The following is a 19,303-nucleotide window of genomic DNA, read 5'->3' as shown; positions in this document are numbered from 1 at the left end:
CAGGGCTACATTTTCTCTGATCTTATGGCGTTTCCTCTGCACACATGCCTTACTCTTTCTTGGGAAGGTCCAGGCAGATAGGGAAGCACTTGTGTAAATCGCAATGACACCTCAGAAAGCTGTAGGTGCCACACCACCAAACCGTGTGTGTGCCAGCCAGGCTGTAACAGAACACTCAAAAAGACAGTGACAGGATTAAAGACAAATACTGGCTTCCATGTACTCCAAGCTTTGTCATATGCTAGCACCAACTGCCTCCCAGGGCAAGGCCTATGTAGTATCCACCAGTACAGACTCCCTACAGGGCTTAACATGGAGTCTTAAGCATAGTGGAGGTTTGTTAAATATGCATTCTATGCCTGCCAAAATTCTATAGGCAGGTGGAAGATAGCAAGGACACTTGCATAAGCAACCTTTATTAACAGTGTAACGGTTGTCTCCCAGGCTTACTGCCTCTGTCTGCTAACCTAGGCCTAGTCCTGAAAGCGTCTAGCCTCTGTATACTGTACCCTAGGCCTAGAATGTTTTCAGCCTCTGAGACTTACTGCTGAAGAAGCTCACCCTTTCTAGTTCTTTCTGAATTCTGGTTGGATAGCTCAACTCAATTGTTTGGCTCAAAACTCCTCTCCAGGATGACTGATTCAATCTGGCTTCTTTCAGATTTTGACTGAATTGCTCTGCTTGGTCTCATACTAATTTTGGTAGAATATTCTAATCTTCTAGCTCCTTCTCATCCTCTGGCTTGTTCTGTCGTCACCTGTAACTAGCTTGTTCTCACTCTGCAACCAGTCTCTGTATAACTAACTCCTCCTTCTCTCCCTCTGTGCTGCTCCCTCCTATGTTGCCACTTTTTCCTCTCTCCTCACGAGAGTTGGACATGTCCTATTCTGTCAAATCTTTCTCCGATTTATCACTTTGTCTGCCACTCAATTCGACATCAATTTCAAATATGGGTGCTTCCTTCTACAAACTAACTTTACCTTTATTGTTTGGGGATTAAAAGTGTCTATTAAAGGTGTGCTTGTATTCAAGCCAGAGAGATTAAAGGTGTGTGCTAGGTGCTGAGCCACTTCACAACTAGAAACAGTTCCCCCTCCCCACCCCTCACCCCCCAGTAAATAACACAATCTCATCGCCAGGTAGAAGACAACAGATCATAGTACTGTCATAGCCAAAATGCTGCCTTCTGAGATGGCTGGAACTGTTCTGGTGCTTTAAAGGGGACAGGCCAGCCACAGCATTCCTGACACTTCGCTTTGCTCTTCGACCACCGGAGTGGCTCTGGATGCTTAAGACAGTGAGTACCTGAGAATATCGGCCGCTCGCTCACAGGAAAGGTCTTCAGCCGGCTCATTGTTCATTTGGAGAATTTGATCACCAGGGAAAAGCTTGCCGTGAGCAGAGCTGCCTGTTGGAGAGAAAACAAGTTAACTAACTGCTCAGGCCTGGGGGGGGGGGGGGGTGAGCCGCCACCAGTCACAGTGCACCTTGGAATGGCAGGATAGGCACTGTCTCATATGGCGCATAGTTTACTCATGGTGAACCATAGGAAGGGCACCTAGTTCCCATCAGTTTCAAGAGATGGTGGAGACTGGCCACAGAAAGAAGAGGAGCAGAACTCTCCAAACTAGCCCAGCTGGCCAAGGGACTGAGTGTGTGTACATTCTTACATATATAAACAGAGGTTAATGCATTTTAACCAGCATCAAACGTCACCCCAACACAGCTCAAGCAGGAAAACAAAGGCTCACCCAGTCTGCTCCTCTCCCCTCGGGCACAACCTATATTTCACTGAGACTCAAATGAAAACAAATCAATCGTTTCTATTATTCTCTCCACAGAAACTTGCCAGCCAGGACATGCAGGAGTCAAAGAGGAGGACCAGCTTATCCAAATACCTCCCCTGCCAGACACAGGCCTGGAAGCCACGGGAGTGCAGAGCCCTGGCCAAGGCCGTGGGAGTCTAGGGCTCAGAGTAGCAAGCGTTCCAGGGGCCACTCCATTCTGGCACCAAAGGAAAGAACCAGGTCAGAATTTTCCAGCTTCCCAGGTAGCGCTTTCTGCCTTTTCTTACAGGCCAGAGAGGGTTGTGGGGGTAAAGTCCAGCTGCTCTCCCTAAGAAGCTAAGACCCTTTCCCCATCAGCGCCTACCTGCTGTGACAGCCACCACTGTGAGGGGAGGAGTCTCAGAAATGTGGAATCCATAGTTCTGGAGGAGGACATCTTTGTCTAGTGTTACTGTGTGCCTCACTGGCGTGAGTACCTGGGCCGGGTTCCCGGGTGGCCCTTCAGCTGCAGCAACTTTAGCCCTAGAAGAGAAGGAATCGACAGTAAAACAAATACACAGAACTTCAAAAGGTAGCTACCATCCGGGCCAGCCCAAGGACTACAGAGAAAAATCTGAGGTAGATACCAGGCCTTTTCTCTCAGTGCTGGGCTTGAACCAGGGCTTTGTCCAGGCAGGCAAGAGCCCTGCCAGCGAGAACCCTGAAGCTGAATCTTCAGCCTTTCATATCTGGAGATAAGTTATGTATGGTTACACAGCCCAGGCTGGCCTCCTTCGACATCTTTCTGCCCCTGTCTTAAGTGTTGAGCAAGCTAAGACAATGCTGGAGACAATGTCAAGTAGGACTTAGCGCCATGCTCTGGAGTGACGTCACGAGATGCTGTGGACACCAGAAGGCTGAAGGACAGGGACAGGGACAGGAAATCCTGCCTGGAAGAGGTAGGGTTTGAGCTGGACCTAGACATACATAACTGAGGTTCTGAGTCAATGACTAGAAGGACAGATGGGTTGGCAGGCATTCCAGTAGGACGGACTGCTTGAATAAAGAAGGAAAACTACAGAAAGTTCAGAAATGAAGAGCTACTCGATTAAGCAATTTCATTTTGCGTTTGCAGCTCCATGTGTATCCATGTGTGTCTCTGCATGTGTGGGAGTGTGTGTTTGTATGTGCGTGTCCATGTGTGCATGGGTGTGTGTGTACATGTGTGTGGGGACTCACGGAGGGCAGAAGAGGCTCCTCTGGAGCTGGAATTACAGGAGGTTGTAAGCTACAAACATGGGTGCTGGGAACTGAAGTCTGGTTCTCTGCAAGAGTAGTGAGTGCTTCAACCTCTGAGCCATCTCTCCAGCCCCAGGGGCAGTCTGCTTAGATGTTTGCTGATGGGCTTATTTGATAGATGGGTGTCCCTTAGCTGGTTTGTCTATTTACCTCCATGATACATTTTATTTCTGCTAAACTTTGAAACCGTGAGGATTTCTATATGAAATTCCAGATAGCAAGAACTGCCTCAGTATTAATCTGTAAAAAGATACATATTCTCTCTCCATGTAAAAGCAGGGAAGCCGATAGCTGTATTTTCCCATCTCTTAAAACCACGAAGCAGATCTCAAACTATTTTTCACCTGTCTGCAATAGCAAAAGGTTTTCTTCCGCCCTAACACTCAGCGGTTGATTCCGAGGGAGGGCAAAGAGTGCTGGGCTGAGGCGGCTACCATTGTTATAAACAGGAGGACTGTGGAGATGTAACAGCTCCCTCAGGTCTCTGCAGTTACTGTCTGTAACTGATTCTCTCTATTTACTGAACACTGCCAGGAACTCTGCCTGGTGCAACAGGACCTAACCTATCAGGCGATGTCATTTATAATGATCTCAACACCAAACAAGAACCAGGAAGTATTAAACAGTCTCCCAGAGCCAGTTTTCTGAGGCTGTGGAGAGAAGACCTGAGCCCACTGCTTAGAAGCAGGAGGTGGAGAAGGCAGGGGGGGTTCCCTCTAGGAAGTACACGTTAAAACAAAAAGATGGATCTGCAGAGGGATCTAAGACAAGGTAGGAGGCCAAGCGTAGTGAGTATACCTATAACCTCAGCTCCTGGAGGCAGAGGCAGGAGGAGCTAGCTCAAGGTCACATCTAAGCTGAGCTCTATAAAAAAGACCCTATTCCAAAAACAAAATCAAAAAAAGCAAGATACAGCAGCCCATACTTGGAACACCAGCATTTGTGGCTCAGGAGTTCAAAGCCACAATGAGACTGCCTCAGAAAAATACAAAAATATTACATTTATGTGTATGTACATGCACATCTGTGTGCGTGTACACAGAACTTCAAGTACCCTTTGGGTCAGAAGAGGGCATTGGATCCCCTGGAGTTAGATTTGTGAGCCAGCCAAATGTGGGTGTTGAGAACCAAACTCCATCCCTCCAGACCCAACTTTAAAGCTATAAAATGGTTGCCGGGCACATCTGTACACAGAGAGAGACAGAGACAGAGAGAGATAGAGAGAGAGAGACAGAGACAGAGACATAGAGAGAGCGAGCGAGCTTTGGAGCTACATTGATGACTCAGCAGTCAAGAGCACTTGCTGCTTTTGCAGAGGATTCAGGCACAGTTCCTGAAAAGTGTCTGTGACTTGAGATCCAGGGAATGTGATGCCCAAGGTGGCCTCTGCACAGCCCAGTCAAACACGCAGTGCACACATATACACACATGCAGGCAAGACATTCATACACATAAAATAAGCTGTAAGAAAACCATTATCTGTGTTTTTAAAATAGCAAAGGATATTATGACTATTTAATGTTACAGAAGAAAACTTTAATATTGAATCAGGGATGAAAATGATAGGAGAAGCCAGGAGGTGGTGGTGCACACCTGTAATCCCAGCACTTGGGAGACAGAGGCAGGCGGATTTCTGAGGCCAGCCTGGTCTACAGAGTAAGTTCCAGGACAGCCAGGGCTACACAGAGAAACCCCACCTCAAAAAAAAAAAAAAAAGAAAGAAAAAAAAAAAAGAAAGAAAAAGAAAGAAAATGATAGGAGAAATAAACACAGAGTGGCCATGCATCACCTTTCTTCATTTTAATTTAATTTTATTTAGTGTGTGTGTGTGTGTGTGTGTGTGTGTGTGTATTCTGTTCTTCTTCCGCATTTGCTTGGTTCTGAGGGTTGAACTCAGACTGGAAGGCCTGCATGGCAAGCTCTTCTTTGCACTGAAACACCCTCTGACCTCTACCTTTTTCCAGGGCTATAAAAGAAATTGGTGGAGTTGCAGGATAAAATAGAACAGCCACAGAAAGACTCAACAACTCATTAAAAACAGATTAGTTGAAGGTATATTCACTGCCAGGCATTTTTAATGAGCTAATATTAGGCAGCTAGGAAGCACCATCAGAAGATTCAACTAACAAAATTAGTGGTATGTATTCATTAACTCAGGGTCAGAGAGATTTATTTAAGGGGAATGACGAAACTGTCATTGAGGCCAGAAAGGAAGACAAATCCGGTACAAGTCTGACTGGGTTGCTGGGGTAAAGAGCGGATTAAACGTAGAACAATAGATGTGCTCTGTTAAAACACAGATTTAATGTCATATGGATTAGAAATTTCTCAGATTAAAAAATAAATTTAGAAAAATAAGTCCAGGCATGGTGGCACATGCCTGTAATTCTAGCACCTGGGAAGCAGAGGAAGACAGCCTAAACTGCCCTTCCAGAGGTTCTGGGTTCAATTCCCAGAAACCACGTGGTGGCCCACAACCATCTGTAATGGGATCTGACGCCCTCTTCTGGCGTGTCAGAAGAAGCCGCAGTGTACTCATTGTGAGCTGGGCCATCTCTCCAGCCTGATTTTGGCTTTTATAAAGAGACTGGATCTTGATTTTTGTTTTATTATATTTTGTTTTATTATCGCTAGTTTTCAGTTTTTATTTTAAATTTATTATTTCGTGTGTATGAGTGTTCATCTGCATGCATGTATGTACACCACCTACATGCTGGTATCCTTGGTGACCAAAAAATATGGTCATTGGATCCCCTGGAACTGGAGTTACAGATGATTGTGAGCCACCACGTGGGTGCTGGGATCCCAATCCAGAGCCTCTGTAAGGATAACACTTGTGCTTAACCACTGAGCCATCTTTTCAGGGCCCCACACAGATAATTAAACATAAAACTTAAAAATAAATATGCTTTACAGCTGTATTTAGACTGGTGGGAACATTCTCAACAACCGTCAGGGAACAGTAGATAACCAAGCCCAGATAAGAATTAGCCCCAGCCAGATGGTGGTGATGCACGCCTTTCATCCCAGCACTCAGGAGACAGAGGCAGGAAGATCTCTTTGAGCCCAAGGCCAGCCTGGTCTACAGAGCAAGTTCCATGACAGCCAAGGCTAAAAAGAGAGACCCCAGTCTCAAAAAACAAAACAAAACAAAAACAAGAATGTTCCCCAAACAAAAAACAAAAACAAAAGAATTAGCCTCCGAACTTTCCATCCATAAAATATCTGAGACTTGTAAAATTGAGACATACAGGGAATCATGGTTTGGAAAAGGCCCTTCCAGAGCAACCTCTAAGCTATGGCTGGAACTTCTTTCCTAAGGATGAACTGGTGGTTGTTTTGCACACCTCCTACCCCTACCATATCTCCCTACCACTCACAAATACAAGTAAGCTTTGCCCCCAGTCCCCCGTCCTCAGAGGGACTGGATGGGCCCATGCCCCTTCCCAGATCTTCACTCAAGTCTGATTGTCACATTTACGCTAGCTTTAACCTTTACCCTTCAGCTCCCTGAGCTGACACCTGCAGCAGGTCATCTGGACAAGGACAAGCTAACTCTCATTCAAATATCTTCTCCTCCTGACCTCTTATATGAGCCCAGAGCACCTGAAACTTTAAAAGTATTAGGGCTTCTCTGGCATGCAACTGACAGGACTTTCAAGGTGGGTAAATGAGTAAAATACCACAGATACGCAGCCTGAGACTGCTCAGTTGTGACATTCCTTAAGGTAATGGCCCTCTAAAGCCAATGCGTTAGCAAAACATATAAATGCATATGAAGCCACTAGTAATTAGCAATGTGAACCTGGTGCATACCTCAGTGCTCCTCGATTCCTCTGCTTGATTAGGGTGTCACTCAGCTCTGTGACTAGTGTTCTAGCCAGGACCCATCTCTGACATGTCCCAGAGTTTAGTAACCATTATTACAGGGGTGACAACAGATTCTCAGTTCTGGTTCCCGGAAGTCCTAGCTGATTTCCCTCTCCCTTTCCTCTCTAATTAATATCGAATCAGTCCTAACACCAGAAGATCCCAAAAGATGTCCATCTTCTCCCATCTCCATGGTGACCATTCTATTTCAGGCCTGCGGTGGGCTTCCTCGACAGGCTCTTAACCCATCTCTCACTTTCAGTCATTAGCTGTCTTGTTCCTATGTCTGCCTGACCTAATTCAAGGTTGTGACTATGGCTCAAGATAGCGCCTCCCCATCACTACAGCCTCTAAGTCAGTTATTCTGTTACTTTGGTTCCATCAAAACTTGTCTCCTTTGAGTTCTTCAAACATGACAGTCTTTGGGCAAGCTCCTTCTTCTGCCTGGAAACTTCCAACACACATGTACATGCACACACACATGCACATATTCACTCAGTCACACACACACATAAACATACACAGACACCCAAGGGAAGTTCCTTCTACCAGGAAACTTCCAACATACATTCATTCTCTCTCTCTCTCTCTCTCTCTCTCTCTCTCTCTCTCTCTCTCACACACACACACACACACACAACTCTGTACTCTGCCTGGAAGCTTCTAACACACTCACACAAGTGTACACACACACATCTGTCTTTCTCTGTCTCTCTCATACATACACACACACACACACATACACACACACACATACACACAGGAAGTTCCTTCTACCTGGAAACTTCCAACATACACACACACTCACACAGACACACACACACACACACACTCACACACACACACACACACACATACTTACACACACTCATCTTTATCTGAATTCTCCTTTTCAACATATCCAACTATGCACCTGTCCAGCCCCTATGCAGTCTTATGATTTTGGCAGTAATATTTCCATTTGATGAGTGTGCCCAGAGCACCGTATCTACCCACTTCCTGCCCCATATACAGGTCATAGGATGATTTCCTTAAGAGTCACCTCTTGCTGTCTGACTTTGTTGGGGCAGGGATTCTTGTTTTGATTTGTTTTTGTAAGTTTTTTGAGACAGGGTTTTTCTGTGTAATCCTGGATGTCCTGAAACTCACAGAAACTGTAGACTAGGCTGGCCTTGAACTCACAGAGGCCTAGGATTAAAGGTGTGAGCTACTATTGCCCAGCAGGTTCTCTCTTTCTGTGACCTCGCTCCATGCTCCAGGAGAGCCACAAGCTTCCAGCTGATTCTCCTGCTTGTGTGTCCCTTCTCACAATAAAAGTTCTGGGATGAGGCGCATACGCCACGCCCTGAGTTTAGAGTTCCAGGGTTGGAGCCCAGGTCCTCAGGTTGGTATGGCAGGTGCTTTGATGCACTGAGCCATCTCCCTGGCACCCCCGTTTTCTGAGCATGTCTTATGCTCTTGTGCAACCCAGATGGGCTTCAAACTCTCGATGTAACTGAGAATCCTCCTGCCTCTGCCTCCTGAGTGCTGGGGTTACAGGCTCTCACCTTCACGCCCCGCTAGTATCCTTACTTCAAACAGACCTCACATTTAGAATGGCAGTGCCAACTGTGCTGTCTTCTCTAGGTTGTAGTTCTCATTCTGAGAGCTGAACCTTTCTCAATCCATGTGAAGAACTGAGAGCCAACCGGAGTCTTAGTAACTGTCTGGAGAATAAAAGAAAGAGCACACACTCTTACCTCGGGGTTTCAACTGACTACACCTCCGTGCTTTCCAGATGCTTGGGCTTCAGTTACCTGCCACTTTCCCTTTGGAGAGTGGACTCTTTAACAGTGGAAGACAAACAAGGCCCCACTGTGTGTATTAATCCCTGGACAGCATTTGTGACTTTGGATCAAAGTACGGAGTTGACATTTTCTCCAAAGGCCATGTCTAGCTTTTGCTTGGAAAGGGATTATTTAAGTACACGAACAAACTGGCCTCTTTTGAAGAGAACATTTAATATTTGACAGTAGCTGGAAGAAATGGTTTCTACAATGAAATGTCCTCTTCTGAGACATGTTTTAAATAGAAAACTAAATGGTGATCCAAAACAACATCTGTCTACCTCTGTGGTGATGCCTGGTGCCCCCCAACAATCTGTCTACCTCTGTGGCGATGCCTGGTGCCCCCAACCATCTGTCTACCACTGTGGAGATGCCTGGTGCCCCCCAACCATCTGTCTACCACTGTGGAGATGCCTGGTGCCCCCCAACCATCTGTCTATCTCTATGGTGATGCCCGGTGCCCTCAACCATCTGTCTACCACTGTGGCGATGCCTGGTGCCCCCCAACCATCTGTCTACCTCTGTGGCGATGCCTGGTGTGCTCCAATCATAAGTTGGAGACCATTTCTCTGAGCTTACAACCAAATAGCAGAAGATTTGTCATTACACTAATGGAATTCCCATCAGATAACTGGATTAACCCCTAAGGTAGGAGCAGAGGAAACAGTCAATTCGTCTAAACAGTTTGTAGAGGTTAATGCTAAATCTAATGGGTCATAAGTTCATGCTGAGCTGATCAATACACTGAAAAAGAAAAAAAAAAAAACGCCAGGTGGAAATGGATTATGCTTCAAATATCCTCTGGCCTTTCCTCTCCCCACTGATACTCGGGGCCGTTTATCTTACCTCTCTCTACGGACATCACTCTCGTGTTCTGGCAGCTTGTGGAGAAGCAGTTTTAAATCTATGTTTAGACACCTTATTTTGTTTAGCTTCAGTGATTTTTAGAAGCTGACTCTGGTATGAACCAGATTTTATACCTTGAAATGTGTTCAGAAAAAGCTGGAATAGAGGCAAGTCTGAATCAGAAAGAGTTACCCTGTTGTCACAGACAGGAATGTTCTGGTGTTGTGGAGTATTTAGGTGGGCAGTTAATGGAGATGTTGTGAGTGTAGCACCCTCACATTTGAGGGGACACCTTCTGTCCTTACTATTTATTATTTTGTGATGTGAGAGATGGGACCCAGGGCCTTACATACACTGGGAAAGAGATATTACTATATAATATCCCCAGGCCTGCTGCTACTTTAAACATGATTTAGAGGGAAACACGGTGGTACAAGGATGTAATCCCAACACTTGGGAAGCTGGGGCAGAAGATCCCATGCTTTAGCCAGCCTGGACCACACAGTGAGTTCACAGCCAGCATAGGAGCCCGTCTTCCAGACTGTGCTCAAATCTTTCAACTTTTCCTCACAGGTCAAGAAGCAATAGAAAAATCTGATACCTGAAATGATATTTATCGTAAGGAAGATTAGAAAAGACAAACAAAGCCATCTCTACTTCATGGTAAGTAGGCAATGAATAATGGGACTGGACAAATAAGTCTGGGAAGTGTGTAAAGCCAGTAGGAGGGGTTTGTGACACTGAGATGCCATACGTACAGATGTGTGTGTACATACATGTGTGTACATGTGTGCAGGACATTCAGCTCTGAAAGTCAAGCTAGATTGAAGGAAATCTTTTTTTGAGCTTAAAGATAAGACTAATCTTAGTGGGTAGAACTCTCATTCTCTAAAGATTAGAAAATCCAGTCAATGTCATGCTTGTATTAATAATCAGGTGAAATTATTCAGTATGGCAGAAATGGCAAGCGGGAGCAAGAGCTCTGAGATCAGAGCTGAAGGGCAGCCTGGTCTAACAGGACGGGAGGTGTGGGATGCGATTCACATAGGTGGGCTGAACACAGCCACATAAAGCAGTAAGTTCAACGGCCCAGAAATGGTTCCTATCGCCCGCATCAGGACGAAGCAAGAGTCCCGGGAATCACACAGGCAAAGACTCCATGACAGTGACTCACAACTGCTTACTATCCTGGAAAAAAAAATCAAGCTATATCTTTATTTCCTACATTATATTAAAATAAATTCAACATTGAAGAACTAAAGATAGAGTATCTTAAACTATGCTCAATTAAAAAGTAAAACTTCCCTCTTCGAGTTCCCTCCGCCATGGTGTGCACTACCCCTGATCCGGCCTCTCGCCATGCCTTCTCACATGACTTTCAGAATCAAGCCATTCCTGGCCAAGAAACAAAAGCAAAATCGTCATATTCCTCAAGGGATCTGGATGAAAACTGGTAACAGTTTCAGCTGTTAGAGCTGTTAGAGCTGATCAGGTTCAGCTCTAAGAGAAGACACTGGAGGAGACAACGCTGGGTCTGTAAGGATTCACACAATGGCATGACTGAGGGTTTACACTGAACTGTGGTCATCGATCAGTCCAACCAGATGGAGTTCAACATTTTTAACCTGGAGAAGTGCTTGTGTCTTAAATTACGGTGTTTGTCCAGTAATAAAACTTAGAACCTTTCAAAAAAAAGTAAAACTTCTGTTAGGTCAAGAGTTTTTAAAAAAAAATTTTGTGTGTGCGCATGCCCGTGTGTGCGCATCTGTGTAAGTATGGAGGCCAGAGGTTGGTGCTGGATGCCTTCCTGGTCGTGCTTCACCTCATTTTTTTCCTTTTGAAATAATAAAAATTTGCATATATATAACACATAATTGTACATATTTATGGGGCATCAATATACCTATATGCTCATGCGATGTTCAAATCAAGAAGAAATTTATCATTTCTTCCTCATGAGAATATTCAAAATCCCTTTGTTTCCTTTTTGGAGACAGAGTCTTCTGTAAATTTTTTTTTTGGAATGGGATCTCTCACTGAACCTGGAACTGGGTGAACCGGCTTGCCAGTGAGCTGGGGGGCCCCACCGTTGCTGAAGTTATCCTGCTCTGCCCAGCTTTTACGTGGATGCTGGGGACCTAAGCTTTTTAGTGCCTGAGCGATCCCTGCAGCCCCAGGTCAAGATTATTTTAAATTTAGATGCAATAAAGAAATGATGCTCTCAGCCATCCATTGGACTTAGCGTGGGGGCCCCAATGGAGGAGTTAGAGAAAGGACTGAAGGAGCTGAAGAGGTTTGCAACCTCATAGGAAGAACAACAACATCAACAACCAACCAATACCCCGGAGCTCCCAGGGACTAAGCCATCAACCAAAAGGTACGCATGGCTCTAGCTGCATTTGTAGCAGAGGATGGCCTTGTCAGGCATCAATGGGAGGAGAGGTCCTTGGTCCTATGAAGGCTCCATAGATGCCCCAGTGTAGGGGAATCAAGAGAGGGTAGGTGGGAGTGAGTTGGGTGAAGGAATACCCTCATAGAAACAGGGGGAAGGAGGATAGGATAGTGGGTTTCCAGGAGGGGGAAACTGGGAAAGGGAAATAAAGAATAAAGTCAATTAAAAGAAAAGAAAGAAAGAAATGCATCAAGGAAAAGAAATGCTTTAGCTATATAAAACTAGTAATTTCTGCTGGAGAAAGGAAAAGTGGAATATCAGCTTCTAAGCCAGTATAGTTTCATTTTTATACTCCTAAAAAGATTTAAAAAGATAATTGGGCTGGGTGTAGTGGCGCACATCTTTATTTCCAGCACTTGGGAGGCAGAGGCAGGCACATCTGTGAACTGGAGGCCAGCCTGGTCTGCTAGTGAGTTCCAGGACAAACAGGGATACACAGAGAAACCCTGTGTCTAAAAAACCACTGGGAGGCAGGGACAGACAGGTCTCTATGAGTTCCAGATAGATCCGCCAAGGCTACATAGTGAAACTTTGCCTCAAACAACAAACAAACAAAAAACCCCTCATTTATTTGTAAGGAAAATGACAAGTTAAAGTTTTTATGTTGCAATTTCTCTGTGATGTAGCTCTTTCTAAATGGTCTGTACAGTCTAGAAAATCACCCATTTCCTTAAGCTTTTCCAGTTTTTCCAGTACAGGCCTTTGAAGATCAAACGATTCTTTGAATTTCTTACTTGTCTGTTGCTGTATCTCCCTTTTCATTTCTGATTTTGTTTATTTAGATACTGTCTTTTAGTTAGTTTGGTTAAGGATTTATCTATTTTATTGATTTTTCTCAAAGAACCATTTCATGGTTTCATTGATTCTTTGTATTGTTTTCTTTGTTTCTAAATGATATCAGCCCTAATTTTTTCCTGCCTCTTATCCTCTTCAATATGTTTGCTTCTTTTTTTCCCAGAGCTTTCAGATGTACTCTAACATTGCTGATATGAGAATGTTCTCGTTTCTTTATGGAGGCCTTTAGTGCTATAAACTTTCCTCTTAGCACTGCTTTCATTGTGTCCCATAAATTGGGGTATGTTCTGCCTTCATTTCATTGGATTCTAGAAAGTCTTTAATTTTTTATTTCTTCATTGGGAAGAGAGTTGTTCAGTTTCATATCTATCACCTTGCACAAAAATTCATGTCCGAGTGGATCAAAGACTTCAGCATAAAACCAGATACCCTAAACCTAATAGAAGAGAAAGTGGGGAATAGCCTTGAATTCATTAGTACAGGAGCAACTTCCTGAATAGAACTCAGTGGCTCAGTCTCTAAGATCAACAATTAATAAATGGGACCTCATGAAACTGAAAAGCTTCTTCAGGGTAAAGGACATCATCAATAGGACAAAATGGCAACCTACAGATTGGGAAAGGACCTTCACCAATCCTATATCTGACAGAGGGCTAATAACTAAAATATATAAAGATCTAAAAAAATAGATACCAATAATCTAAACAATCCAGTTTAAAAAATGGGATACAGAGCTAAATGGAGCTGGCTGAGAAGCACTTAAAGGTTCAACATCCTTAGTCATCAAGGAAATGCAAATCCAAGCGACCCTGAGACTCTACCTTACACCAATCAGAATGGCTAAAATCAAAAACTCAAATGACAGCACATGTTGGCAAGGAACACTCCTCCATTGTTGGTGGAATTACAAACTTGTACAACCACTCTGGAAATCAATTTGCCGGTTTCTCAGAAAACTGGGAGTAGTTCTATCTTCAGACGCAGCTATACCACTCCTAGGCATATACCCAAAAGATACTCCACTATACTACAGGGAGACTTGCTCAACTATGTTCATAGCAGCTTTATATGTAATAGCCAGAAATGGAAAACAATCCAGATGTCCCTTAACTGCAGAAAGGACAGAAAATGTGGTTCATTTACACAATGGAATAATATTCAGCTAAACAAAGACAGCATGAATTTTGCAGGCAAATGGATGGAACTTTTAAATAGCATCGTGAGCGAGGTAACCCAGACCCAAAAGGACATACATGGTATGTACTCACTAATAAATGGACATTAGCCATAAAGTGCAGGACAGCCATGCTACAACCACAGACACAAAGGAACTGACTGGGTAATAAGAAGAGCCCAGAGGAGGATGTGAATCTCACTCAGGAGGGGAAACTAAACAGTCATCAGAGGTGGATGGAGAGGGAACTGGGCAGGAGAGGAGGTGAGGAGGGGCAAGAGAGGAGGGCTAGAAGTCAGAATGGAAATCGTCATGGGGGTATCTCTGGTGAGGAGTTGGAGGCCTGGGACAAGAGAGGATATGGGGAGTTTATGGGGGTGACCCTAGCTTAGATTCCTACAAGAGGGGGATATTGAGACTGAAGTGACCACCTCCACTGCCAAGTAGCCAGGCAGGACTTGCAGGGGAGGAAGGGGTGCATCAATCCACCCACAAAACCAAGATGTTTAGGGATAAAGATGGAGCAGAGACTGAGGGAACAGCCAACCAGTGACTGCACCAATTTGAGACCCATCCCATTTGAGAGAGCCAACCCCTGACACTATTAATGATACTCCACTATGCTTGCAGACAGGAACTTAGCAAAACTGTCTCCTGAGAGTCTTCATCCAGCAAATGGAGGCAGATGCAGAGACCCACAAGCAAACACCAGGCAGGGCCTGGGGAGTCTTGTGGAAGAGTAGGGGATGGAAGTGAGCATGCCAGAGGGTGGAGGCCACAAGAACACCCAGAGTCAACTGACCTGGGACCATGGGGACTCACGGAGCTTAGGCCACCAGCCACGGAGCATGTGGGGGCTGGACCGGGGCCTCCTACACATTTTTAGCAAATGTGCAGCTTGGTCTTCGTGTGGGTCCCCTAACAAGTGGAGCTGGGCTGTCTGAGTCTGAGATGCCCATGGGTGGGGTGGTACCCAAGGGAGGGGGCAATGAGGAGAGGGATTTTTAAGGGTACGACTAGGAAGAGAAGAGGGAGGGAGGCTGTGATTGGGAAGTAAACAAAATTTATTAATTAGTTAGTTAGTTAGTTAATTAATTAAAATAAATTTAAAACTGTCAAAGCAGTGTTTCTATTGCTTTGATAAAGTATCATGATGGAAAGCAACTTGGGAAGAAAAGGGCTTAGATGTCAGTCTACAGTTTCACAACATAGTCCATCATCAAAGGAAGTCGAAGGGCAGGGGTGACACTAAAGGCAGGGATGTAGAGGCAGGAACTGAAGCAGAGACCACGGTGGAACTTCATGTGCTTGCACCATGCCAGCTGGGGGATTTTCTTAACTGGGTTGCCTGAGGTGAATCATTTTATAGAATGGTTCCTGGATATGAGAGAGAGAGAGAGAGAGAGAGAGAGAGAGAGAGAGAGAGAGAGAGAGAACTAAGCACCACCTTTCTCTGCCTGAGGAAGCAATGTGACTGGTTGCTTCAAGTTCCTACTGGCCCCACCTCCTCCACATAACAGACTGTACCTTAACTGTGAACTAAAATAATCTTTTTCTTTTTTCCCTTGAGGTGTTTGGGCAGGATATTTTTTTATCATAGCAACAAAAACACAACAAAGACAGGAGCACATGCCTGAGGGTGAGGAATTTAAGGCCATCTGAAGCTACACTGAGCCCAAGTGAGCTCAAGTAAGCCCAAGGCTATGGGCAACACGAAGCCCTGTCGAAAAGCCAAGCAACCAAAACTAACCAACCAAATAAAAAAGTAAATGAACATGACAGATAGCTTCACACTTACTGTGAAGGCCGCTATCAAAAAGATGAATGACAACAAGTCTTGGCAAAGAACTGAAACCCTCACACCACACTGGTAGAAATATAAACAGTACAGTCACTTTACACAAGGACCTAGCAGTTCTTCTAAGGATTAAACAGAGTTAACACAAAACCTGGCTATTACCCTTCCAAACAAACAAACAAAAAACATTAAAAGAAAATACTTTATGCAAATGTTCACATAATTTATAATTGTCACAAAATGAAAACCGCCCAAATGTTTATATCACATAACAATTTATATCAGCTGAGGAGCAGACAAAATATTCAACAGTGGGGGATTATTTGGAGGTGAAGGGTAGGACATACTGATTCATGCTATCATGCCACGGATTGGAATGGATGTTAAGTGGAAGGAGCAATGCACAATGCTCCTCAAATGAGTGGCTCCATTTATGAGAAATATCTAAACAAGCATATCTATGGAGGTGGGAAGCAGCTGGGACTAGTGAGGAGCAGTTTCTACATGAATGCTGGAGTTGGGAGGGAGCAGTGGGGAGGAAGAAGGGGAGGGGGAGCAGGTCGGTCAGAAGGGGAGGGGAAGGGGGAGGGATCCTTGTTACTGCCAGCATTTGAAAATGGAGTTATGGTGACAGTCACATAAACCTGGGCATATGCAAATATATACTAAAAATGACTGAATGGTGGAGTTTCACGGTAGGTGATGAAGAGGGATTTGGGGAGAGAACTTTCTAGAGGTTGGTTGCCTTCCATGTACACTTGTGAAAGAAGTAGGGGGTTATGAGCTCCAAATCAAAGACTCGGGCAACATCAAGCTAAACGGGTCTCTCTTCTGCGGGAATTGTCAGCCTTTCATCAATATTATGTGCTTACTGTATACAGTGAACAGGGCGGGTGGGAAGGACTGGGTCTTAGGGTTACTACTGCAGTGATGTAACATCATGACCAGAAGCAAACTGGGGAGGGAAGGGTTTATTTGACTTATGCTCTCATATCACTGTTCTTATAGAACCCAGGACCACCAGCCCAGCCCCAGGCGGAACCCACCCACCACCACCCGCAGTGGGCTGGGTCCTCCTCTGTCAATCACAGGCTTGCTTCAGCCCCATCCCATGGAGGTGTTTTCTTAACTGAGTTCCCTCTTCTCTGATGACTTTAGCGTGTGTCTAGTTGACATAAAGCTAGGCAGCACAGAGTGGGATCCAGAAAGACAGCTTTTCAGTGGAGCGGAATCCCATAGGGCTAAGATCACAGACCCTCCACTGGAACCTACTGTCTCCTTCATTACTCACTCTGGCTCCCTGCAATGCACCCCGGACTCAGCCACCTCTGGGCTACAGAGAGCAATTTTGCTGGTCTCACAGGAGGCGGAGCCAGAAGGAACGTCCTCAGTGAGTTCCACACCAGGTGGAGCACAACGTGTGGTTTACTCTACGTGACCACAGAGATGTCCATTCTTACTGAGGACTGGCTGCTTCTTCACAGAAGTCCCAGTGCTTCAGCCAAGCTCCTGGGCTGGGTTATTAAAGCATGTGCCACCACACTTAGATTTTTATTTTTATAACTCCAGCTCCAAGGGATCTGATCAGGCTCCTTTCTGGCCACTGAAGGCACTGCATGTACACTCTACAGACATACATGCATGCAAAATGCCCACACATTTACAAAATAGAGGCCATCAAAGGTCTTTGAATTATGGAGAGTGGTCTTTTTTTTTTTTTTTTAATTCTGTGTAGCCCTGGCTGTCCTGGAACTCACTCTGTGGACCAGGCTGGCCTTGAACTCAGAAATCCGCCTGCCTCTGCCTCCGAAGTGCTGGGATTAAAGGTGTGTGCTACCACTGCCCGGCTGAGAGAGTGGTCTTAAAGGAATGATTCTGAAGTCCCTCTCTGAGCCCCGTGTTTTGTCTGTAAAATGGATCTGATTCTACAGGTCTCCTCTGTAGTGGGGCTCAGAACCCGAGCTCAGGCAGCGCAGCCAGTATCGAGTTTGTCAGGTGGCAGCAGAACAGCTGTCCTGGCTCCTGCAGGGGCAGGCATCCCAGTAACACCTGGCACCTGCCACTTCAGCTCTGTGGCAGTGCCAGATGGGAAGATCCCAGGAGAAAAGAAAGGCTTTGAAATTGTATTGTAAAGTTGTCCTGTAGCACCATACCAGATCTGTGTTTGATACCATCTTTCTCAGAACAAAACAGGGGCTATGGGAAAGAAACGAGGACATAGACAGAACATAAACTCTCACATTAAGTGATCAGAAAGGGCATGCAACATGTGTATGAGAAATATGTAAGCACGAGGATGTCTATGTGAATATGTTTGTGTGTGTGTGTGTGTGTGTGTATGAGTGAGTTTGGGGTGAGTGTGACTGTGTATGTGTTGGGGGGAGGGTATAAGACAAGACACCCCACTCAGTCTGCTGGCTGAGTTACCTGTCGCATCTCCTTGCACAGGGCAGCCGAGCAAAGCCAGCCAGGGACAGGAAGAAAGCCCCAGGTCCTTCCGGGATGGGTGCTCCCTCCCACAGGGACACCAAACCCCTACCAACAGAACCCTCTGCCATCATCGCAGGAGCCTTACCGAGCTGAGCTGTCCCGGGAACGCCGAAGCCACCTTGCCACCATCTGCTCTATTCTGTGTGCTTTCCGAGTCTGGGAGAAAGTGTTCTCCAGCTCTTCCATTTACCTAGACGGAATGAAGGAGAGAAGAATGTTCTCAGGAGACGAACCCAAGCCTGTAACGAGGACTCGCCACATCCACGCCCGCCCATCTGAAGACCCATGGAACAAATGACTGGTTCCCCTCCTAGCTGAGCTCTTCACAGTCCAGAGCAAACACTTCAGCATCCCTTGCCGAAAGAGTCCAGGCTTGTGGTAAGCAGAATGCCTCTGCGTCTCACAGAGGATGAGGGAATTTACAAAACGTAAGCTTTCACAATTGAGTTGCCTCCAGGACCTGCTAGCATGAGGCAGCATTGGGGGGGGGGGGGTCTGGAGTTTTTTACTTGTTTTTGTTACTTTGAGATAAGTACTCAAGCTGGTCTTGAACTCATGAACCTCCTGTCTCAGCCTCCAAGCGCTGGATTTACAACTATGCATCATTACACTTGACATGAATTCCGTTGTTTTTTTTTTTTAAACAACAACAACAACAGAAAACATTTATTGGGCTGGAGAGATGGGTCAGCGGTTAAGAGCATCTAACTGCTGAATAGGTATTTGATTTTACTATGGTAAGAATACTTAGGGATTACCATCTTCATAATTTTTTTTTCCAAGATAGGGCCTCTGGCCCAGGTTGGTTAACTGCTCTTCTGAAAGGTCCTGAGTTCAATTCCCAACAACCACGTGGTGGCTCACAACCATCTATAATGGGATCTGATGCCCTCTTCTGGCGTGTGTGTCTGAAGATAGCTACGGTGTACTAATATAAATAATAATAAATAAATTTAAAACATTTATTTGTTTCATCTTTTTTTTTTT

General features: G+C 45.2%; 1 protein-coding gene across 1 annotated transcript in view; it reads right to left on the bottom strand.

Moving 5' to 3' along the window:
* Positions 1-19,303, bottom strand: part of Frmpd1 (FERM and PDZ domain containing 1) — a 97,980-nt gene that overhangs the window by 36,878 nt on the left and 41,799 nt on the right. Inside the window, exons 2-4 of the mRNA XM_052176415.1 lie at positions 18,402-18,506; positions 2,152-2,309; positions 1,306-1,408 (exon numbers count right to left, since the gene is read on the bottom strand). Of these exons, the coding sequence (XP_052032375.1) occupies positions 1,306-1,408; positions 2,152-2,309; positions 18,402-18,502 (362 nt within the window). The 5' untranslated portion in view covers positions 18,503-18,506. The remainder of the gene's footprint in view (positions 1-1,305; positions 1,409-2,151; positions 2,310-18,401; positions 18,507-19,303) is intronic.

Source organism: Apodemus sylvaticus, chromosome 3 (genome assembly GCF_947179515.1).
Source record: "Apodemus sylvaticus chromosome 3, mApoSyl1.1, whole genome shotgun sequence".
In the NCBI taxonomy this organism is placed as follows: domain Eukaryota; kingdom Metazoa; phylum Chordata; class Mammalia; order Rodentia; family Muridae; genus Apodemus; species Apodemus sylvaticus.
Note: the sequence above shows the minus strand (reverse complement) of the source record. Positions and strands in the feature narration are given on the sequence as shown.